General features: G+C 40.0%; 1 protein-coding gene across 2 annotated transcripts in view; it reads left to right on the forward strand.

The window, feature by feature from the left end:
* Nucleotides 1-24,229, forward strand: part of PLBD1 (phospholipase B domain containing 1) — a 69,983-nt gene that overhangs the window by 23,007 nt on the left and 22,747 nt on the right. For both annotated transcript variants that reach the window (XM_027129547.1, XM_027129548.1), the window contains exons 3-6: nt 8,494-8,577; nt 9,923-10,061; nt 12,193-12,333; nt 12,742-12,886. In XM_027129547.1, the coding sequence (XP_026985348.1) occupies nt 8,494-8,577; nt 9,923-10,061; nt 12,193-12,333; nt 12,742-12,886 (509 nt within the window). The remainder of the gene's footprint in view (nt 1-8,493; nt 8,578-9,922; nt 10,062-12,192; nt 12,334-12,741; nt 12,887-24,229) is intronic.

Here is a 24,229-nt window from a genome sequence, read left to right on the forward strand (position 1 = left end):
TGTGGCCTCTCCGGTTGCGGAGCACAGGCTCCGGACGCGCAGGCTCAGCGGCCATGGCTCACGGGCCAGCCGCTCCGCGGCACGTGGGATCCTCCCGGACCGGGGCACGAACCCGCGTCCCCTGCATCGGCAGGCGGACTCTCAACCACTGCGCCACCAGGGAAGCCCAGAAATGACCTTTTTTAATACATCTTTATTGGAGTATAATTGCTTTACGATGTTGTGTTAGTTTCTGCTGTACAACAAATTGAATCAGTTATATGATGCTCTCTTCTTGATGAAGCTCTTTCTGATTCCATTTCCACTGGATCAGAGCCCCATCTCTCCCCTCCACCACCTGTTAGTGCCTTGAGGACAGGGTCCCCATCTTATTCATCTTTATATACCCCAGGCGCCTGGCACAGCACTTCTGCCCCCCCCCCACACAGTGGTTACTTAACTACACGCTTATGAAGTTTAATTGAATCCTGTTGTTCCTGTTTTATGAGAGATGAATCGGAAGTGTCAGCTACGTATTTCCATGTAATGCATCGTCTAGCAGCCTTGGCCAAATGGAATTTCTGTCTTCATTTTTTTTAACTCTACTGGGTGGCTCCCTAACAGTTGCAAATTAAGAGTCTCTGATGCTCACTAATGATGTAAAACCTGATAAATAGCCATTGATAGTCAATAAAATAAGTCAGGAAACCTTTCTGGAAAGAATGGTGATGGGGGTGTGAGGACCTGGTCTGCTCTAGTTTTTAACAAAGTGGCTGATCTCTTGTGTTGCTGAGGCACATGTAGAAATGACCTCCTCTGGAATTACCTAGCCAGTTTGGATGCCACAATTCAATGCGACACACCCTCGTTATACTACCTTGTGCTGGGCTCTGGGGATAGAGAGACAGTGGGGAGTGAGTTCCTGAGTACTCTCCCCACTCGTTTTAAGGTAATGTGTTGACACAGCAGTTGGTAAAACTATGATGAAAAGAGGTTCTAGCAAGATTATGGCACAAGTAGAGAGACTAGTCAAAGGCGGAACCTTTTTGGGCGTTTGTCTTACCATCGAGAGATACTTCAAGAATCTCCTCCGTACCCCCCAACTTGCTCCTTCTGATATTAGAAACTGAATATGGCTCCAGGTCAAGGCTGTAGCCAAAGCAAAGATAAGTAAGACACAGTCACACCCTCAAAATTATCAAATGACCCATCAGTTGGTAATTATTTGGGACTTAACATGAAGCACAAAATAGTGATGATGATGATGATGATGATGACGACTAGCACTTATATTTATATATATATACACACACATACACACATATATATAATTTAAAATATGCCGGGCATTGTTCAAAACATTTTATATATGTTAAATTATTTAATCCACAGCCACGCTGTGAGGTATATATTATTACTATCCCCATATTACTGAGAGAAAACTTGGGCACAGAGAGGTAAAATAAGTAGCTGAAAGTCACAGAGCTAGTTAGCAGCAGCCAGAATTGGAGACCAGCTGTCCAGCTACGGAGTCTGTGCACATGCACACACACACACACACACAAGTGGATTAATCACAATGGGAAATACTAAAGGAGCCTGATACGGTGTCAGACCCAGGAAGTAGGAAGTTGAAACAACTAGGAAAGAGTAGGAGAGATCACCTGACAAGCACTAAATGATATGGTATTAACATAATGCAAAAAGACGCAGGGAAAAGTAGGTGTCCATATGTCTTTGTGATTGTCACAAAGTGTGTGTGAGAGATGGAAAGATGGGCAAAGTCTCGGCCAACTTAGGAGGAAACTTACTGACTTTACACACCACGGGAGCTGAAACGAAATCTAACACATCCTTGACGTGGAGACTGGTCTTGGCTCTGTTCGATGAGAATTCGGAAGCATGGTGAAGTTGGGAATGCTGCTTATGGTTGTAGAGCCTACAAGGAGTGGATCAAGCTTTGAGTTCAGAATTCAAAGCCTCTGCTCTTATCTGCTGTCCTGTGTTGCTCCAGCACGCAAAGGTATAGGGCCCCAGGCTCAAAGATCAGAGAAGGGCCTCACCCTTTTCAGGGGACTGTGAATGGATTACGTTCCTCAGGGCCCCTGGGTGGGGCAGGGGCAGGTGAAGCCTCCACTTCTGGTCTCAAGGTGCAGGTTTCTCTCCCGCAGCTCTGAATATCAGAATCAAAAAGTTTAGCCCCTCCCCCTCCCCCCCAAAAAAGAAAGAAAAAATATTAGTAATTCTGGCCTAGTTACCCTCTTTTATCTACATCTGTCTTTACCGTTACATGGACCTCCACAGCAACCACCCCCAAGTCAGGATGAATGTTCCTCTGTTTCAGGGTTTCTCAACCTCAGCACTTTTGACGTTTGGGATTGAATTATCCTTTGTTGTGCATTGTAGGAAGTTGAGCGGCATCCCTGGCCTCTACCCACTAGATGCCAGTTGCACCTTCCACCCCCCTATTGTGACAACAAAATATGTCTCCAGACATTGCCAAATGCCCCTTGGAGGGAAAAATCACTCCGGTTGAGAAACAGCCCTATATTGAAATAGACTGAAAAATCGAGAGGATCTGGAGCTCTGGGTGGAGCTGGGCAGGGTGCAGTGATGGAGACTTTAGGTAAAAAGTATGAATTTTTGTATCTTTACCTGAGTGCGCATTGGTAGGTCAATAGCCCACAAATTATTTTTTCCCAAAACAGAGAACTTTATTTCCATTTAAATCATTCTAATTTTAAGAGCCCATTCCTCCTCATGGCAGGAAATGTTACCATAGTCATTTCTATAGGGACAAAATCTCATTGAAACTGAGTCAATTCAGAATGTTCCAGTCCTCTTCCAAACACTTTTTTCCAGAATGGATTGGTGTTACTGAGGCATCTTGGAGGGAGGGGGGATGTTTAAGCAGTGGTTGTCCTGTGTCCTTCTCTGGCACATTTACTGAAGTGGAACAGTCTCATTGAGTCTTTAGCTGGGGTGTTTCCCCACCTGACACCTGATGAGGCTTCCATGGTCTCCCTGGTCTCCAGTTGCAAAATCAATGCCATTGAGGTTGCAGTCGTCACCCCAAGTATAAGTCCTCTGCCCCCAGGAGGTCCATCAACTCCCAATGTCCTCTTATTCCACCCCAGGCCAGACAAGAAAGCCTTTAGCTGCTCCCTGAAACTCATGGAGGGGGGCAGGGGTGCTGCATTTGGCTTCTGAGCCCAGACAGTCCTGGCAGCCATCTCTACTTCCCCAGGCAACCTTGGAGGGAAAACTGAAGGGCTTTTGCTTCCCTAAGCAACTAAACCAAGTCGTCCCACTCACCTGGAGTTTCTGCATTCCATTCACCTGAAATATGAGGCCGGGGCAGAGGGTCCCTTCCCTGTCAGCCACATACCTGTCCAGCTTTATTGCTGGTCTCTCCCTCAGTTTTAGAGATGATAGAAAAGGGGCCAACTTGATAGAAGAATAGCTATGGCAGCATAAAAGATATATAAACAAAAGTTAAATATGATAATTCAATTTAAAAAAAATATTTACAGATAATTTGAAGGAAAAGCACTCATGAAGTTTGTTGAATTCAAGGACCATAAACTAAAAAATTTCAAAGGATTTTAGTGTTCTTTGCCTCACTGGCAATAAAACTCTATTCGCATCAATTTCAGTTCTGGAAACTATTAGATAAAGATATCTAAAGTTCCACAGTGCTGGGGGCCAAATTCCCATATTTGGAAGCCAAGTCACCTCCTGCTTACAGTGCTGACCTCTAGGTCGATAAAAAGCATCAAATAAAAACCAGAACTCAGACTTTAGGTAAACTTCCAGTCCAGAGGGTGCAAGGGGCTCACAATTTGACCCACTTTGCTCCAAACTTAGAGCAAATAGTAGATAAAATGTATAGAAAGAGAGCATCATGGTAATATAGCTGGACCCCCCAAACAAGATTAAAGATCTCTTGAACCACAAATGAAGCAGAAAAGCGCTGGGGTCTGGATCTGCTGGGCCCTTGGCATGAAGCAGGCAGAGACAGCCACCCCGGCTGGTGGGTGAAGACTCTGTGACCTGAGGGAGCTGAATCAAGGTTGGGAAGCAGAAGTAACCTTGCTGCTTTGGACTGTTTGGAAAATAGGAGGCCACAGAATAACTTCTGCTGATGTGCACTCTGGTGTAGAGATTTATAAGAAACCGTGAGCTTGACGGGAGGCGGGGTGGGCAAAAGAACCAAATCATCCATGTGCTGGTTCCAGGACACATATACGTGCAGCATTCCACAGGAAAGAAGTCCCCCAAAGCCGCTACAAGACCTGGTTCTCAGGGAGTCTGATGGAAGTACCTAGAAGGAAATGAGAGGCAAGAAAGAGGGAGGGAGAAAGGAAGGGGGTGGGGGGGGGGAAGAATTTAAGAATGTAAACAAACACATAACTTAAAATGCCTGAATACCAAGTTCAAAAAAGCACAAAGACATTTTTTTTCTTAAATTCCATATATACGTGTTAGCATACGGTATTTGTCTTTCTCTTTCTGACTTACTTCACTCTGTATGACAGACTCTAGGTCTATCCACCTCATTACAAATAGCTCAATTTCGTTTCTTTTTATGGCTGAGTAATATTCCATTGTATATATGTGCCACATCTTCTTTATCCATTCATCCGATGATGGACACATGAAGAACCTAGGGGTAAGACAGGAATAAAGACACAGACCTACTAGAGAATGGACTTGAGGATATGGGGAGGGGGAAGGGTAAGCTGTGACAAAGCGAGAGAGAGGCATGGACATGTATACACTACCAAACGTAAGGTAGATAGCTAGTGGGAAGCAGCCACACAGCACAGGGAGATCAGCTCGGTGCTTTGTGACTGCCTGGAGGGGTGGGATAGGGAGGGTGGGAGGGAGGGAGATGCAAGAGGGAAGAGATATGGGAACCTATGTATATGTATAACTGATTCACTTTGTTATAAAGCAGAAACTAACACACCATTGTAAAGCAATTATACTCCAATAAAGATGTAAAAAAAAAATGATAAAAAAAGCACAAAGAAACTGAATGCTAAGAAAAAGCAAAATCAATAAAGTAAGTCATTAATACACTCCAGATGAATTTTGTAGATGGTTTAACAAAGACTTTAAATATGCTTAAGGTACTCTTAAGTTTTAAATGAAGGAAAACTTGGAAATTCCCTGGTGGTCCAGTGGTTAGGACTATGCGCTTTCACTGCCGAGGGCGCAGGTTCAGTCCCTGGTTGGGGAGCTAGGATCACTCAAGCTGCAGGTCACAACAATGACAACAAAATATATGTATACACACACACACACACACACACACACACACACACACACACACATATATGAAGGAAAACTTGAAAAATTTATGGAACAAAAAGGAAGAAATAAGACAGGTAGATATTTTAAAAGAACCTGCTTGAAATATCATAAATGAAAATTATGGAAATTAATTTTTTAAAATATCAATAAGTGGGCAAACCCTGGACTAGACCAACTCAGAGAAATAATTTCTGAATCAGACATTAGTATTGAGGGATTTATACAGTACACTGCCCCAAAAGAGAAAGGGGTAAAAATAATGAGAAAGCTGTTATTAAACAGAGAAGTTTGATTGAGAAACTCCAACATATGTCTATTAGGAGTCCCAGAAAAAGAAACTGGAGGGAATTGCAGATAAGCAATAGTTGACAGGGTAATAGTGAGAATTGATCAAAATTGAGAAAGACACGAGTCCTTAGTTGGAAGACACAGCCTATTAAATTGCTACAACACAGGATGAAACTACAGAAATTTGAGGATAAAGGGAATAATTTTAAAAGCTATCAGAAAGAAAAACATTGATTTCAAAGGCATCTCAGCTTGACTGCCAGCATACCTCTCATTAGCAACAATAGACCCAGAAGATGAGGATGACATTTTTAAAGTACTGAGGAAGAATAACTAGAGTTTTAAAACCGTTTAAATTATCCAAGAGCAAGGGCAAAACAAGGATATTTTTAGATATATAAGTTAAAATATTTTACCATTCACAGACTTCTATTAAACTATTATAGGACATACATTAACAAAAATAGCAAGAGGGAACATTTGGGATATAAGGAACAATAGTTAACACAAAAAACAAAGAAGTTAATAAAATTTGATTGTAAAAGTTAAACAATAAAAATTATTTTAATATTTAATTGAAAAGGTAAAACTAAATCTTCAAACAATAACATGATGGGTGATGTCAGTGGGTAAAGCTTGCTAAAATATGTATGTTTGGAGGAGGAGAGAAATAGAAAATTCATTTAGATTTTATATAAGAATTCCCTGGCAGTCCGGTGGGTAGGACTCCATGCTTCCATTGCAGTGGGCATGGGTTGATCCCTGGTCGAGGAATTAAGATCCTGCATGCCACGTGGTACTGCCCCCCCAAAAAAAGTCATTTATATTTTATAATAAAATGCATAATAATGAATGTTTTCACAATTTTTAATGATGATCACTAATGGAATAGAAATGCAGCTGACCCTTGAACAATGCTGGGGTTAGAGACGCTGAGTCCTCACCCCCAACCCTGCACAGTCAAAAATCCTCATGTAGACTTATGGTCAGCCCTCCATATCCAAAGAGTATGTATTTGCTGAAAAAATCCATGTATAAGTGGACCCTTGCTGTACAAAGTCATGTTGTTCAAGAGTCAATTGTACATTTTATATAAAGCTTCTAAATTAGCAGAAGTAAAAAGAAGGATAATGAAAATGTTATTTAAACAGAGAAACCATAAAAGAGAGACAAAAAAAAGGGATGGTAAATGGAAAACAGAAGGGACTACAGAAATAAATCCAAGTATATGAAAATCACAACAGATGTAAATGGATTATTTTCATCAATTCAAAAACGTTTAATTGAGGAGATGTTGTTCAAGGATACAGACTTGCAACTAGTAGATAAGTCCTGGAGAGCCAACGTACAGCATAGTGATTATAGTCAACAATACTGTATTATAAACTTCAGAGTTTCTAAGAGATTAGATCTTAATTGTTCTTACCATCAAAAAGAAATTACAATTACGTGACATGGTAGAGGTGTTAGCTGATGCTATGGTGATAATCACATTGCAATATATAAATGTATCAAATCATTATACAATGTTGTATGTCAATTATAGTTCACCAAAAATGTTTACTGTATAGCGTATGAGGGACATTTAACTTTTTAAATAAGTTTTAAAAAATCTCAAATAGACTAATGCTGAGGGGAATGGAAATTAAAACACAGAATCATTTCAGATACAACAGACTGTTGAAAATTTGAAAGTCTGACTGTGCCAAGTGTTGGCAAGGGTAAGGAGCAAGGAGAGATCTAACATGTAGTTGGGGAGAACGTAATTTGGTACAATCACTGTGGAGAACAATTTGGCAGTATCTAGTAACTATAGGTGTATAGAATATTCAACCCAGAAATTCTACTTTTATATGTATATGTATATATACACATACATACTAGAAAAACAAATGTGTAAAAAGAGACATTTACAACAATGTTTGAAGTTGCACTGTAATAGCGAAAAATGAAAAACCAGTTAAATGTCTATCATAGGACTGCATAAATGAATTTTTATATAGTCATAACATGGAATACCATCAACACATGAAAAGAATAAGTTTAAGCTGCAGATGATAACAGATAATTCTTTTAAAATATCATGTGGAGAAAAATAAACAAGTTAGGGTGGTAGATAGTATGATCTTATTTATATTTGTCCTGAAACATTATTAATAATAATATACATTATTTATGATTAAATATATATATAGAGAGAGATGGTATAAAAATGTGCATGAGAACAATAAATCACTCATTCAAGACTGCAGTTGCCTCTGGGGAGAAGGGAGGACAGTTAGTGTCAGTGGTTGAACTCTATCTTATGTTTTATATCTTTTTTTAAAAATATGAAGCAAATATGGCAAAATATAATGATTTTATATAGTTGGGTAGTGGATACTTGGGTGTTTGTTATATTCTATGCTTTTCTATATGTTGGGAATATTTCCCAATTTTATTTTTAAATTTTTTTAAAATTTATTTATTTATTTATTTTTGGCTGCGCTGGGTCTTCACTGCTGTGCGCGGGCTTTCTCTAGTTGCGGCGCGGCGAGCAGGGGCTACTCTTTGCTGCGGTGCGCGGGCTTCTCATTGCGGTGGCTTCTCTTATTGCAGAGACCTGGCTCTAGAGCACAGTCTCAGTAGCTGTGGCGCACGGGCTTAGTTGCTCCACGGCCTGTGGGATCTTCTCGGACCAGGGATCGAACCCTTGTTCCCTGCATTGGCAGGAGGATTCTCAACCATTGCGCCACCAGGGAAGTCCCAATATTTCCCCATTTTAAATTGTGCATTTGATTTATAAAAGAAGATAGGGAAGGTTTGCCTAGGGAACATCCCAGTTAGCCAAAATACTGGATAATTTACTGTGATGGGAAAATCCAAGAAGAAAAATGGAAATGTAACAATTTTCATCTCTCCTTTCAGACATATGTATGACCACTTCACAAACCTCTACCCACAGCTGATTAAGGAACGTTCCGTGTTGGATAAAGTACAGGAGTTTTTAACGTAAGTATTCCTCTTTCTTTAACGTAAGCTTTCCTCTTCTCATTGCTGTTGAGGCTTCAGGGCTTGAATCTGTCATTTCAAACAGCAATTTCTCCTTCACCAATTTCTTTTCCATCTCTTAGGCAGGACTCTGGAGTAATTCTTGTAGTTAAGTATAGCACCTTTTGGTGATGGCATGAAAACTGGTTGTGGACAAATGCCTTCTGATTTGTGCTCTTTCAGAGGTCAGGTTGAATATCCCATTATCAATTGCTGACGCAGCTAGAGGAAGATCTCACCAGTGCAAGACAGGCAAAGTCAAATCCCCGGATCCCTTCCACCTGGGGGCTCCTCTCCTTGCAGAAATCATTCCTTCTCCCTCTGAAAGGTGCTTCCATTTCATGGACCTGGTGACTCTTCTTAGCTGGGAAGTTAGCTCATATCTAAAGTTATAATTCTTAACATCCTCTGAGAATATTTCCATTTTAGTACAGTTTTCTGAAGACTAATAATTCTCAATATTCAGAAAATCTGTCTTATATTTGTGGGATGACAGACTATGAGACTAATTTGGGGATAAAGGAGCTCTTGGTTTGGCCCTCCAAATTATATACTAAGCAACCCCTTCATCAGATGCTAAGGTCCTACAGAGCATCTGGGCTAGATCCCATGAAGCAGTGACACTGTATTTTTAAATTGATCTAGAGATAGCCTGAACACATCAGAAATAGCTTTTAGTATACAAATTTATATCAACTCATCCTGCATAAAGTGCAGACAACAAAAAGAGAAGAGAGAATGAAAGGACTATTAAAAAAAAAAAGACTTTTTCCTAGGACAGAGGCATTGAGGCTGTTATTAGCGACAACTGGTATAGGGCAAACCATAAACTATGAAAATGATCTGAGAGAAATACAGACAAATACAAACCACCCTGTCCTTAACAGCTTTTGTTTTTTTCCTGTTGTTTATCACTTCTATCTACAAAGTAAAGTTAATCAACTTGTCCTTACCGATTTAGTGAAACGTGATTTTATATAAGATATATTTGAACCAGTCTATCCTCAACTTTCTTAGGTCTCAGTATCACAGATAAGTAAATATTACACCTATGTTTCTAGATAGTTCTAGATAGAGCATGGGGGAAGTTATAATGGAAGAGTCATAGTCCTTGGGAGAAATTAAAAATCACTTAGGATTTGCTCTGATATCCTTTCAAAGTGATTGGAATGTTATAAGATCCAGAATTGAAATTATACTAGCTAACATAAGTATCTGAATATATAATCTCTAAATACCTGGGTTTAATTTAGCTTTGGATGAACAACCATGGAGACCTCTAGTACAAATCTAATTTGTCTTCCAGGAAGCAAGATCAGTGGGCCCGGGATAACATCAGAAATTACAAGGATGACCCGTTTTGGAGACACACAGGCTATGTTATGGCACAAATGGATGGGCTATATGTAGGGGCAAAGAAGAGGGCTACAGTAGAAGGAACAAAGGTAAGATGTTTTAAAAGCTACTCAGGATTTATATGGTATGGCAAGAATATTGAAAATTATCTTTAAAATTATTGATACATTGCAATTAAGGAGAAGATCAAATTAGGACTAGAGAATAAATTTCTTGCACAGAAGAACTGTCTTATCTATCTCATTGCTAGCACCTGACTCAGTGTCAGGTTAACTCACAAATAAACCAGCTTGTTTCTGTGTTCTTTCAGTCTCATTCATGCTATTCTCTGGGGTAGGTTAAAGAGCCCCATGTGAATGTACTGGCTATTTAATTAACCTAATAAAGCAAGTGTTTTAGACAATATGTTTGTTAAGAAAAATGTCTAAGTTTTATAAAATGTACAATAATATTCTATGATATATTATTATATATTATTATGTATAATATTCTATTTTTTAAAAACTGTGAGGTGGAGTTTATTATTTTTCCTTAAACTGTGCATATACATCTTTATTCTTTCATATGTATGGTATCATTCTTAATTTTTAAAATAAAGGCAAAATATTTAAAAGCAAATTACAAACTGAAAGATATATTGCAATTCATCTCGGAGACAATGAACTAATCTCTCTAATGCTTAAAGAACTCTTAAAAGTAGGTAAACGAGAATAACCTGGTAGAAAAACAGATAAAGCACGTTCACAGTTCACAAAAAATAAATCCAAAGATTTTTAAACATATGCTCAGCAGTGCTCATAGTAGAAGAAATGCCAGTATAAACTACAATGAGATACTGTTTTTCACCTATCAAACTGGAAATAAACTAATTGTTTAATATGTTGTTAGGCTGTAATAGTATAATTGAAATAAGCCCTATGAAGACAATTTGGAAATATCTATTAAAATCAAAATCATTTCTAGAGCTCTGTCCCACACACAGACTCACACACATACAAAATGATGTGTCCAAGTCTGACTATTGTTACATTATTTATATTAGCAAAAGACTAGAAACCACCTGAAAGTCTACCAATAAAATACTGGTTAAAAATATTATAATGCATCCATTCATTGGAATACTATTTAAAAGAATGAGGAAGATTTTTATATCAAATATGGAAAGGTCCCCAAGATATGAAAAGATATTAAGAGAAAAAAATCAAGGTGAAGAGAAGTACATATAACACACTATCGTTTATGTTAAAAAATGTATTTGTAAGACATTTTTAGAAGTCTAGAGATATGCAAGAAACCAATAAAAGTGGTAGTAAGCTGGAGACAGGGTGGGTCTTGAGTGAACAGAGGATAGGAATGAAGAGAATTTCCACTATAGATCTTATAATTAAAAAAAATATTGAATAATGAATGGATTACTTATTCAAAAACAAAACAAAGAGAATGTTTATATAAATAAATAATCAGGTGTTTTTTCTTTTCTTGCTTTTGCTTTTGTTAAAATTGTCATGTGTATTTGTCTTCTCACCACCTCTGCCCGAAAACCAATTTGTTTGTAGATGCCTAGCCCTGGGCGACTCTGGTGGTTTGAATCTTGCTGGAGCAGTGCTCTCTAGTTAACACAGAGTTCATGTTCAAGCCTGATAATTGCTTCAGGTTTAATGCTGTCAAGTCTGTTAGTCCTGTTTTAAACATACGATCAAAATCAAAAGCACCTTAGTTGAATATTTTCGCTGTAAAGCAGTGCTTCTCAGCTAAGGATGACTTCTCACCAGAGGACATTTTGCAATGCCTAGACATTTTGGGTTGTCAAAATTGGGAGGGTGCTACTGATATCTAGTGGGTAGAGGCCAGGGACGCTGCTAAACTTCCTACAATGCCCAGCCCCCCTGCCCAACAAGAAAGACTTATTTGGCCCCAAATATCACTAGTGCCAAGACTGAAAAAACCTGCTAAAGAGGAATGCAAGCAGAGGGCTCTGTTCATTTTACTCTCATAGGACCCACTCCCCAGATCTGTGGCTAACAGGCTAAAATGTCTCACAAACTATAAAGTAATAAAAATCATTTTATAAACTACAATAAAATCTAGTGTATCTGTTACATTAGGGAACCTTCACAAAGGAGTAATGTAATGGATACCTAGCAACAGGAGCCCTCACAATAGAAAATGACATCTGAGTGTCTGAAATCAATGTTAAGTGCTGTCTCTCTCTTTTCCCAGCCCATGACCCTGTTCCAGATTCAGTTCCTGAATGCTGTTGGAGATCTGCTGGACCTGATTCCCTCACTTTCTCCCACAAAAAACTCCGGCCTGGAGGCTTTTAAGAGATGGGACATGGGACATTGCTCTGCTCTTATTAAGGTGAGACATGCGACAGCCTTTCTCTTCGTCCTTCTTCTGGTCCATATGGACTTTTTCTATATGTCACCCAAGTATGGTAACATCTCATCACTCCCAGCTATAGTTACATATCAGCTCATGGGTTCCTCTGTCATAGAAGTTAAGAACTAGAAGGAACTGATGGAGGGAATTGGATGTACGTGATGTTACCCATTTCTTCCATCATTTTTCCCATGCTCTATGTACCTGCCACTCCCACCATCCAGAATCTTCCATTTTGGAAGCTAGGACAGACTCTGTTTTGTGCACATTAAAGGTTAATTTTCCAGTAACAAAAACAGCAGTAAACGCCTTAATAGACATAATCCCTCTACACTTCCTACATTTGTAGTCAGTTATCTGTATACTTCACTATGATTCTGGCTATAGGTTCTTCCTGGATTTGAGAACATCTTTTTTGCTCACTCAAGCTGGTACACGTATGCTGCCATGCTCAGGATATATAAACACTGGGACTTCAACATCATTGATAAAGACACCAGGAGTAGTCGCCTCTCTTTCAGCAGTTACCCAGGTAAATAAATTTAGAGAGACATCTGAGTACTCTGAGTACTATTTCAGGATAAAACCTTAGTGATTTAACTGGAATGGAAGAAGAAATGTTTAGTGATTAGCATACATTAATCAAAATTGGTTTTTAGAGTGCTATGAAATATAGCTCTAATACTTGTATTTAATAGAATGTCATAAACTATGTTAATAGGGTTGACAAAACTTTACTTCAACAAATGCCAATTGAGTATTTAAGCACAAGGCACTTGCCTAGGCTCTGCAGTAGAATCAAAGATGAACGAGGTAGATCCTGTCTCAGCATCTCCTTGAGAGCCTGTCTCCATTTCTCTTTTTTTATGATTTCTTTTTTTTAATTGGAGTGTAGGTGATTTATGCATTTCTCTTATTCTTTGCAATATCCACAGCAGTTTACCTAGTATGTGGCACCTAGTACTTAATAAATTTTTGCTGAATGGATGGGTGAATGAATGTACAAGCTCATAGATCTTACACAGACAAGATAAGTACTATACAGATAAGAACAATATTATTACTGGATACTGTTTAGGCTACAAAAGAAGTGTAAGAAATGTTGTGAGTATTCAAAATAGGGACAACTCACATCTGATTGTTGGGAAAAGGAAAAAGGTGGACATTTGAGATGAACCATGAGCGATGACTAGAATTTGAGCAGGTAGAGATGGATGGGAAGGATGATCTTTGTAGAGTTGGGATTGCAAACTCCTATACCTAAAGGAGACAGAAGATGATGCAAATGAATAAAGGGGCTGGTATAAGAAAATAGAAATGGAAACAATTGTAGCAAATACATGGTCCACTGACAGGGAGCCAGTCAGTTCCCACTGACTATTGTCACCCAGCCATGTGGAGATCAGTATTTCCATATCCTCTAGCTTCTCAAGAGAGAAATATGGACTTGAAAAACAAAACCCCAAAACGTGTGTCTGCTAGCTGGAATTGCCCTCAACTGCAGGTTTGCAACCTCTTCAGGAAACATCATGAGCAAAGGCAAAGGGGAAATTCTTACCAAACATCTAAGTGTCCGATGCAGATGTGATGTGGACACTTTTGACCTTAATTACATATATGCAACTTACAGGGCGGTTATACCAACCACCTGTCATATCTAGCTTTGTAAGAGTATTTGTGTCAGAGTATTATTGTCCCTTCTGGCACTGTTGTTCTTGATAATATTAACATCACCCTATTGGGAATTCTGACCAGGGGAATAAAGTGATGTCTTTTCTGTCCTTGTGACCTGATCCTTCCTTTGAGACCACTTTGATTTCATCTTTGTCATAGTTTGCTTAATTGTTTTAGTACTGAGGGGGACTGAGAACTCCTTTCTCCAAGCTAGACTGTGCTTTGATTCTTCTGTGTTCCTTTGCACTGAAATGTAACGACGGCAAGATACTGAGACAGTCAAATATTCGTACTCTTCCTCTTGTTTGTGATAGAATGCAAAGTCCAGCTGTTACCTGAAACTTTTGCTTTGAAATCTCTGCAGAATGGTGTTCTTCCATAGTCTAAATAGTCTTGAATCCCAAAGGTAGTGGTGGAGAAGATCATGGAGGGATTTCCTGTGAAACTTTTGACCTTGCTCATATTTGCATATATATCTTCCAGAATAGATAGATTTAGAAGTAGACATATAGATAATAGAGCTCTTTAGAGCAATTAAACTGAGAGAAAACAAAAGACTTTTTTTTTTTTTTACTCCAAGATGTTTTTGCAGGAGCCAGTGGAGCAATGTCATTCATAATTTCTCTAACTGGACTGCTTTGTTCTCAACAGCAAACATGTAGAATTTTGTTTATATTACAAAGAATTGTTTAGTTATGGGATCAGCCACACGGAATTCATCGCATAGACATAAAACTAAGCTTTACCATGAACTTTATGCCATGTGTATGTGCTGTTGATGCCAGAAATAAGCTAGGTGACTTGTTGTTTTTCTTTGGTGCAGGAGTACCGTGATAGATTGAGTGGGTTAGGAGCGTGGTGTCAGTTTTGTATTCAAAGGGGCAGGACCTGGAGGCTCTTCCTGATACGGACAAGGATATTAAGAGTTATTGAGTCAGAACCGATAGATCAAGTCATGATATAATTTATTCAGCTACAATTTTCTATTAAAATGTCCTAAGCAGAGTATTTGTGATGAAAAACAGGACAAATGCAGCCCCTATTCTAACAAACTTTACATTCTGGTGAAAAATAGACACAAATAAAAAAGCAATGACTAAAGTGTGATTTGTGTAATAATAGAGAAGCCTAGTTTGGGGATGAATAGATAGCTTTTAAGAGAAAGTAAAATTTATGTTGAGACACAAAGGCCAGTGTAAACTCCCTGGGATAATGGGGTGATAGAATGTTCCCTGTGGAACAAGCAGCCCATGTAAAGGCCTATGGGCAAGAGGAAGTGCGGAGAAGGCCAGGGAGAGGGAATGAAGGGCAGTGCAAGACCATTAAAATGACAAGTGAAAGTGACATTAATAGATTTGCATTTTAGAATTACAAAATGTCTGGCCCACGAGAGGAGGACAAGAGAGGCTTCCCACAGAACATGTAGAAGCCTGAGGCAACAGTCCAGGCAACTCAAACCACATAAAGTTTTGCAGATGGTCAGTCAATATACGGATGGAAGATTGATATTGTGGTAGTGTTCCTGTTGTCCTTGCCAGAATCCTTGAGGGATAATTGCCTAATAAGAATTGTTGGAAGGGCACTCCCAAAACTGTACTCCAGCATAGAATAGGAGGAACAATAGTAATCCTTCACAGTACATTCATCGATATTGCAAAAGGATTTGTAGACCCCAGCTCACCCAGGCTTGTCTAAGCCAGTCTCGTGCTCTGTGTTCACGAGAGTCCCAGCTGACTCCGTAAAAATACAGGTAGTTATTCAAGGATATATATATATATATATATATATATAATATAATAACCTCCATCTTAATCTAGAAAGGATTTACGGTGGGGTCCAAGGTGGCAGAGTAGGAAGATTCTGAACTCACCTGCTCTCACAGGCACACTAAATCTACAGCTACATTTGGATCATTTCCTCTGAAAAAGATCTGAAAATGAAATGAACTGATTCCCACAACAGAGAATGAAAGGACCGCACTGAGACAGGTAGGAGAGGTAGAGACATGGTCTTGCAAAAGACCCCACTTTGTTGTGTGCAGCAACACGCGATAAGGAGGGATCTCATGAGACAGGTGCTTCTCCAGGAGGAGCAAGGGATTGGTGACGCCCACCAGGCACCCCAACCCCTGCGATCCGCACCAGAATGATGAGCTCCCAAAACGTCTGGCTTAGAAACCCAACGGGGCTGATGTCCAAGGGTACCAAAGTGCTATAGGAGACTGAGATTCCCCCAGTAAAGGATTTGCATGTGGTCTTACACACCCCAAGACCCAGCAAAATAGCAACAGTTTGGAAAGTGCCAAATGTGAGGAAGATTCATTTGCCCATCTAAAGGCTGGAGGGGCCAGGGACAGCCGAAACGGTCTGCAGGCAGAGGCGCTGGCGGAAGCCATTGGCGCATTCTCCACCTAGCGTGCTAGCACAGGTGGGTGAGCCTGGATGCAACACCCTCCCACTGCCTAGCGAAGCAGGCAGGGGTGAGTGGTCGTTGCAGTGTCCTACTTCCTTGCTGAAGTCTGCACGTGCAGTGGTTGCAACACTCCCCTGCCCCCTGGCGGGGGCTGAAGAACTGCCTTCCTGAAGCCAGTGAGCGGGCCCCATCCCCTCCACTCTCCAGCTGCCCTGCTAAAGCCAGTGAGCACATTCAGTCCACATAGGGGACACCTCTTGATCTCCCGGCCTTGCTGGCCAGAGGCCCTGGCATTCCTGAGCTCCACAGGACGGTAACGATCAGAAAGACAGCTCTTGGCAGGCTACCACGCCCAGGGCACTGCACAGACAGCAAGCTGAAATAAAACCCAAGTATCCCTGTGAAAAAGACCTATTTACTTAGCCTGATGCTTCAGCTTCAGACAGACTTCAGGTTTCCCACGCATCTAGAGGCTAAGGAGACATTGCGAGGAGACATAAGCTGGGAGACACCATCCTTGTACATCCCCTTGGCCTCACTACAGCTCGGCAACACTTCCCAGGTAAAAAGCTTATTCACTTGTCTGGAGCCCCAGTTTTTGCAACTGTCACTAGGCCCTAGGCTGCCAAAGGTCACGCTTACCCTTGGGCTTAAGCGTCTACTTTCACCTGTGTTCTCAGTGCAATGCTGCTTCCTTTCTACCCAAGGGCAGCAGGGGAGGTGACAAGTGAGCTTTACTCTGTATGCTCCCCCACTGACCCCTGTGGCAGTCACGGCACCCCCTGCAGGCTCTGCACCACGTGTTCAGCAGTGCTGTGGGGAGGGCTGGCCCTGGCCCCTAAAAGGGCTTTAAAAACCTTGCTTGCGGGCTTCCCTGATGGTGCAGTGGTTGAGAGTCCGCCTGCCGATGCAGGGAACACGGGTTCGTGCCCCGGTCCAGGAAGATCCCACATGCCGCGGAGCGGCTGGGCCCGTGAGCCATGGCCGCTGAGCCTGCACGTCCGGAGCCTGTGCTCCGCAACGGGAGAGGCCACAATAGTGAGAGGCCCGCGTACCTTGCTTTCTAACACAACCAGACCTTTGTAACAGATCTCATGCCTCCAGCTGATGAGGTGACTTCCTGCTTTCACGAGTCGGTTACAAGTTGGATGGATATTCTGTGGAGCAGCTGAGACTGCTCTTCCGCCTCTTGCCTCAGGCTTCTCACCTCTCCTACCCACAGGTGGGAGTGTATCAAAGGTAGGGGTATAGGCAGCATGGATAGAGATCACATTCTAGGAGAGCACTGATTATAGCATAAGAAGTCTGAGAGAAGACAGACAAAAGTTGGAAATACGTTGATGTATGTTTACTCTATAAAATTCTGAATGTAATTAATGACCAGGAAAAGAATTATCATTCACATTTTTCTTAATACTGTGGGTGAGACTTGCCATTGTGGTCATGATTAACAAAGCACAGTAAGGATTTCTGAGACAGTCATTAGAATTCAGTATTCACAGGCGACATGATAAACGTTGCAGAGTCATTAAGTAAATGGTGTTAAGGAACTGCAGAGGCAAAGAAATCTATGTTGTTTCAGTGCAAACAGGTTACAAAGAGTCATGGCTTTGAGAGTAATAACAGTATTGCTGCTTTTTTCTCATGAAGGGAGATATAAAATTTTCCAGAAATAATGTATCGGACTATAAAGAATACAAAGAGGTGGTGCCTGGACATTACAAAGCATCTTCACGTACACTGATTGTTGACAGACAAATACATTAGTATGTTTCTCTACTCATTATTCTAAATCTTCATTAGTAAATCCCTACACTTCACATGGGCCCTTGAATTTTGTCATCTATTTCTTAATCAAATTGTTTATTTAGGCAGGGGCCCTGCAAAAATTACTTGCCTGAAGCTCTGAATACTCTTAAGAAAGGTGGCCCTGTATTATTGAAGCAAAAAAAGAAGGTTTTGAATAGCCGTGGTCTGTTCTACCTAAGAGGTGATAGGGCAAAGAAAGATAAAAGCCCTGGCCAGTCCTCCGCCAGGATACTGTATACAGACAACTCTTGATTTGGCTATGCAGTCAAGAATCCCATAGGGAATGACGGCATTGAAAAGGTGGGCATTACCACTGCATGAGCACTGCAGTGCAGAGATCTCCTTACCATCAAAAAGAACACAAATAACAAATGTTGGCAAGGTGTTGAGAAAGGGAACCCTCGTACACTGTTGGTGGGAATGTAAATTGCTGCAGCTACTGTGGAAAACGTTATGGAAGTTTCTCAGAAAACTAAAAATACAACTACCATATGACCCAGGAATTCCACTCCTGGGTATATATCTGAAAAGAACAATGACACTAACTTGAAAAGATACATGCACCCCAATGTTCATAGCAGCACTATTTACAATAGCCAAGACATGGAAGCACCCTAAGTGTCCATCAACAGATGAACGGATAAAGAAGATGTGGTATATATATACAATGGAATATTACTCAGCCATAATAAAGAATGAAATCTTGCCATTTGCAGCAACATGGATGGACTTGGAGGGCGTTAACACTAAGTTAATTATTTCACTTATGTCAGACAGAGAAAGACAAATACTATGTGATATCACTTATGTGGAATCTAAAAAATACAACAAACTACTGAATTTAACAAAAAAGAAGCAGACTCACAGATACAGAGAACAAACTAGTGGTTACCAGTGGAGAGGTGGGGGAGGGGTTTATAGGGTAGGGGGAATGGGAGGTACAGACTATTGGGTATAAGATAGGCTACAAGGATGTATTGTACAACATGGGGAATGTAGCCAATATTTTGTAATAACTGTAAGTGGAATGTGACCTTTAGAAATTGTATTAAAAAATAAAAATAAATAAAATTTGTTCATGTCAAGAAAAAGATCTACTGATTTCCATTGCATTGAAGGTTTAAGTCAATCAGAGATAATCAACCTGTCAGTAATACTGAGTCTTCCAACCCACAAATATTGTTTCTCTATTTATTTAGATCTTCTTTAATTTGAGCGATGTTTTGTAGTTTTTAGTATATGGGTCTTACATACCTTAAATTAATTTGAATCCTAAATGATTTTTGATGCTACTGTAATCAGAATCAATTTTTTATTCCTTTTTCCAATTGTTCATTGCTTGTATATATGCATTAGTTATCTATCGCTACGTAACAAATCACCCCCAAAATTAGTGACTTGAAATGACAATAACCATTTAGTATCTCATAGTCTCTATGGATAAGGAACTTAGATAGGGCCCAGTGAGGAGAGCTTGTCTCTACTTCACTATATCTGGAGTTTTAGCTGAAGACTCAGAGACTGAGGGGCTGAAATCTCTGGTAACTTAACTAAAGCTAAAGGATGTACTTCCAAGGTGACTCACTTCCATGGTCAAGAAGATGGTGCTGGGAAATTGATTCCCCTCCATGGGCCTCTTCACAGGACTGCTCAAGTATCCTCAGGACAGGATTCCTGGTTTCCCCCAGACCAAGTGATCTGAAAGAACACGGCAGAGAGAGCAATACCTATTATGACCTAGTCTCAGAAGTCATATACTCTCACTTCCACCACATTCTATTTGTTAGAAGGAAGTTATTTTGATCAGCCCACATTCAAGAAAAGGAAATTAGAATCTGTCATTTAAAGGGAAAATTGTCAAGGAATTTGTGGAAAGTTAAACACCACCACAATATAGAAATATATTTTTTTTGTATATTGTTCTCTTGAGAACTTTCTAAGTTAATGTATCAATCTAATAGCTTTTTTGTAGATTTCTTGGGATTTTTCTAGATACATAATCAGGCCATCTTTGCATAAAGACAGTATTACTTCTCTCTTACCTTGTATGTCTTTGTTTTCTTTCATGAATGTACTGGATAAGACCTCCAGGACACCGTAGACTAGAAGTGGCATGGAAATCTTTCCCTTGTTCCTGATCTTAAAGGGAAAAGTATTCAGTCATTCACCATTAAGTATGATGTTAATTGTAGGTTTTCTGGATACCCTTTATAAGGTTAAAGAAGATCCCATCTCTTCCTACTTTGCTTAATGTTTTTATCATGAATGAGTGCTGCATTTTGTGCAGTTCTCAGCTTCTATCTATGATCATATGATATTCATCCTGTATTAATATGGTGAGTTCCACTGATTAATTTTCAGATATTAAATCAACTTGGCATTCCTGGGATTAACCCCACTTAATCGTAATATATTATTCTTTTTTATTTATTTTTTATTCAACATACTAATATTTTGTTAAGGATTTTTTCATCTAGTATTCATGAAACATATTGGACTGTGGCTTCCTTTTCTTTTAATTGTTTTGGTATTGGGGTAAGCTTGTTCTTATAAACTGAGTTTAGAATTATTTTTTCCTTCTATGTTTTCTGAAAGAGTTTGTGTAGGACTGCAATTATTTTTTTCTTTAAATGTTTTAAAGAATTCATTGACTAAGCCATCTAGACATGGAATTTTATCTGTTGGAAAGTTTTTAACTATGAGTTCAATTTCTTTCATTAATATAGGTCTATTCAGGTTTTCTAATTCTTCTTGAGTCAGTTTTGAAAATTTGTGTCTTTCAAGGAATTTGCCCATTGACTCTAATTTATCATGTTCATTGATATAAAGTTATTTATAATATTTTTATTTACTTTTTAATGTTGGTAGGATCTGTAGCTAAGTACCTTTAATCATTCATGATATTATGTCTTTTTTTCTTTATCTGTCTAGCTAGAGGTGTATAAATTTTATTGATATTTTCCAATAACCAGATTTTCTTTTCATTGATTTGTTTCCTATTGTCTATTTTTCTTCCTCATTGATTTTCATTCTTATCTTTATGATTTTCTTTTTCTCTACTTACTTTGTGTTTAATCAGTGTAGTTTAATAGAGAGCCAAAGGTTTTGGCAGGGACTAGCTGAGATTTTAGAGCTAACTCTCTCTGTGGTTTTCTTGTTTCTAAGGTTTTCTCTAACTTTCCACTTGTTCTTCCAGCTCTGGATTTTGCCCTTTGATAGCTGGAGCAGTCTGAGCTGTATATGAGCTCGGAGCAGAGCACCCTCTGTCAAAGTTGCAGCAGATTTGTATATCTCACCAGTAAGAATTCGGTCTTACAAGGGTAAATCTCTCAATTCTTTCTGGTTTTATCCCAAGCTCTTTGGCATCTCTCACATCCTTGCATAGTTAGTGGTCAGCCAGGAAACTAGGCAGAACTTATGTTCAGATTTTGGATCTCTGCTCTTCTATACTTCTCTCTTGCTTTCAAAATTTCCCCCTTTGGGACTTTCCTGGTGGTCCAGTGCTTAAGACTCCCTGCTTCCACTGCAGGGGGCATGGGTTCGATCCCTGGTCCGGGAACTAAGATCCCGTACGCTGCGTGATGCAGCCAAAAAAAAAAAATTCCCCCTTAAATTCTCAGATATCTGCAGCACTGAACTTTGAATACCATCTCAAGTCACCATGGCTGCAGTTCCCCACCACCAGAGCTGGCAGTGGGGGATTAAGGAATGCACGCAAGCAATGAAGCCACATACTCATATGCTTTTTTAAAAAAATTTTTGTTTGTTTGTTTTGCCGCACTGCGCAGCATGCGGGATCTTAGTTCCCCCACCAGGATTGAACCTGTGGCCCCTGCAGTGGAGGCGTGGAGTCTCCGCCACTGGACAACCAAGGAAGTCCCCATACTCATATTCTTAACTAATAGGATCAGTGCTCAGTTTTCCCTGCCTTTGGTCATTTTCTAGTACCTTCAACTAGTTATTTTACATAATTTTATACAGTGTTTATCCTTTTTACTTGTGGGAGAAATCATCAAATTTCTTTGTGCTGCCATTGGAATACTCACCCTGGGTATGAGCATTTTTATTGCCTTTTAATGCGTTTTACCCAGATGTTTTCCATATTAACAAAAGTATCACAAGAGCTCCTGGTCGAAGCCTTCGCTAATTTTCAGGCTGAGTCAGCTACCCCTCCTTTCAGCTTCCTCGGTGCCTTGTGCAGTTTCTTCAGAGCCCAGGTTCTGTATTCATGTCTGCATCCTCAGGGCCAGCAGAGCCTTGCACGTTGTAATCACTGAACAAATATTTATGCAAGGAAGGAGAAAAGGAAGGAAGGAGGAAAAGATAATGGGAAGAAAAAAGAAAGGAAACAGGCAGACAGGTTACAGATAACCCCTTCTGATGTGGACAGGTGGAAACTGGAGAAAGACAGCCGGGAAATGCAGTGAGAGGTGGAGGAGGGGCTGCCTGAGAGAGCATCATCTATCAACATATCACAAGCTCATTGTTTTCTCTTCATCCTGCCCTCCCTTTTATACCCTTGATTTGAAAAGAAGAGTCCGAGATGTTCATGAATTGGTATCAAGGCATCTCAGATGCAAACCTGTATGTTCAGCACAGGGATTGGACCTTGAAGCCAATCCTTTGCGGCCACCCTGACTATGAATGACATGAATAGGACCCAACTAGTTTTTTTTTTTTTTTTTTTTAACATCTTTATTGGGGTATAATTGCTTTACAATGGTGTGTTAGTTTCTGCTTTATAACAAAGTGAATCAGTCATACATAAACATATGTTCCCATATGTCTTCCCTGTTGCGTCTCCCTCCCTCCCACCCTCCCCATCCCACCCCTCCAGGCTGTCACAAAGCACCGAGCCAATATCCCTGTGCCATGCGGCTACTTCCCACTAGCTATCTACCTTACTGCGTTTGTTAGTGTGTATATGCCCATGACTCTCTCTCGCCCTGTCACAGCTCACCCTTCCCCCTCCCCATAACCTCAAGTCCGTTCTCTAAGAAGGACCCAACTAGTTTTATGGGAATTGGGCAGCACCCAAGATTTAAGTAAGTTACCTTAAAATCGTTTGTGCTTAACTTGTTATTGAAATGAAAAGAAGTAATGTTTGTTTAGCTTCTATTTATGTGCCTGGCATTATAACTGACACTCCGTGTATGCATAATACACATTTGGTGTGTATCATGTCACTTAATTTTCATAAAAACCTAACAAGGAGGGTATTGTATCAGCATTTTTCAAATAAAGAAACAGGTTCAGGGAAGTTAAATACCCAGCTCAGGAGTTGGGCACTAGGGTTCAAACACGACATATCTGACTATAAAATACCCAGTGTTCGTTTTCAGAAATGGTTCTGTTTGTATCTAAGTTAAATGGCTAACACTAAAAGAGCCATGAACTCAAAGGACCTCCTGGGATGCCAGGTGGGTGGAGCTTTTGTGTGGGAACAAAGTGTTTTAATTGAGGATTACAGTAAATAATGATGATCCCTAGGAGGCTGAGGCTTCGTGCTTAATTATGTGTAAGTGGAGCTCTCTGGAACACACGTACTGTGTTTCACCAAGCATGCATGTGTTCCTACTTTGCATCACATCTGGGCATCCCATCACCTCCCACACACATGTACATACCCCTTAAAACTTCCTCTGGAGCTTGCTAAAAATGCAGATTCTAAAGTGCCATCCATAAGAATTCTTATTTAGTTGATCGGGGCTGGTGCATTTGTAACAAGCACCCTAGGTGATTCTAACATATTGGGTCCAAGCCCATCCTTTCAGACTCCGGCAATCTTTCTGGTCTGGGTAGCCATGACTTTGCTCAGCCTTCTCCTGTTTGAAGTTCAAATACTTGAAAGTAGGTGCACAGGGAGATAAAAGAATAGTCTCAAAGCCCCAAGAAAATGTAGTCAAGTCTCCTTCATAATCCATAATGTTATTACTTTCATGTGTTATTAAATTGCCTCTGTAGTTGTAAACATTTTTAA

Source organism: Aethalodelphis obliquidens, unplaced genomic scaffold (genome assembly GCF_003676395.1).
Source record: "Aethalodelphis obliquidens isolate GAN/ISIS:26980383/991018 unplaced genomic scaffold, ASM367639v1 scaffold36, whole genome shotgun sequence".
NCBI classification, from domain to species: domain Eukaryota; kingdom Metazoa; phylum Chordata; class Mammalia; order Artiodactyla; family Delphinidae; genus Aethalodelphis; species Aethalodelphis obliquidens.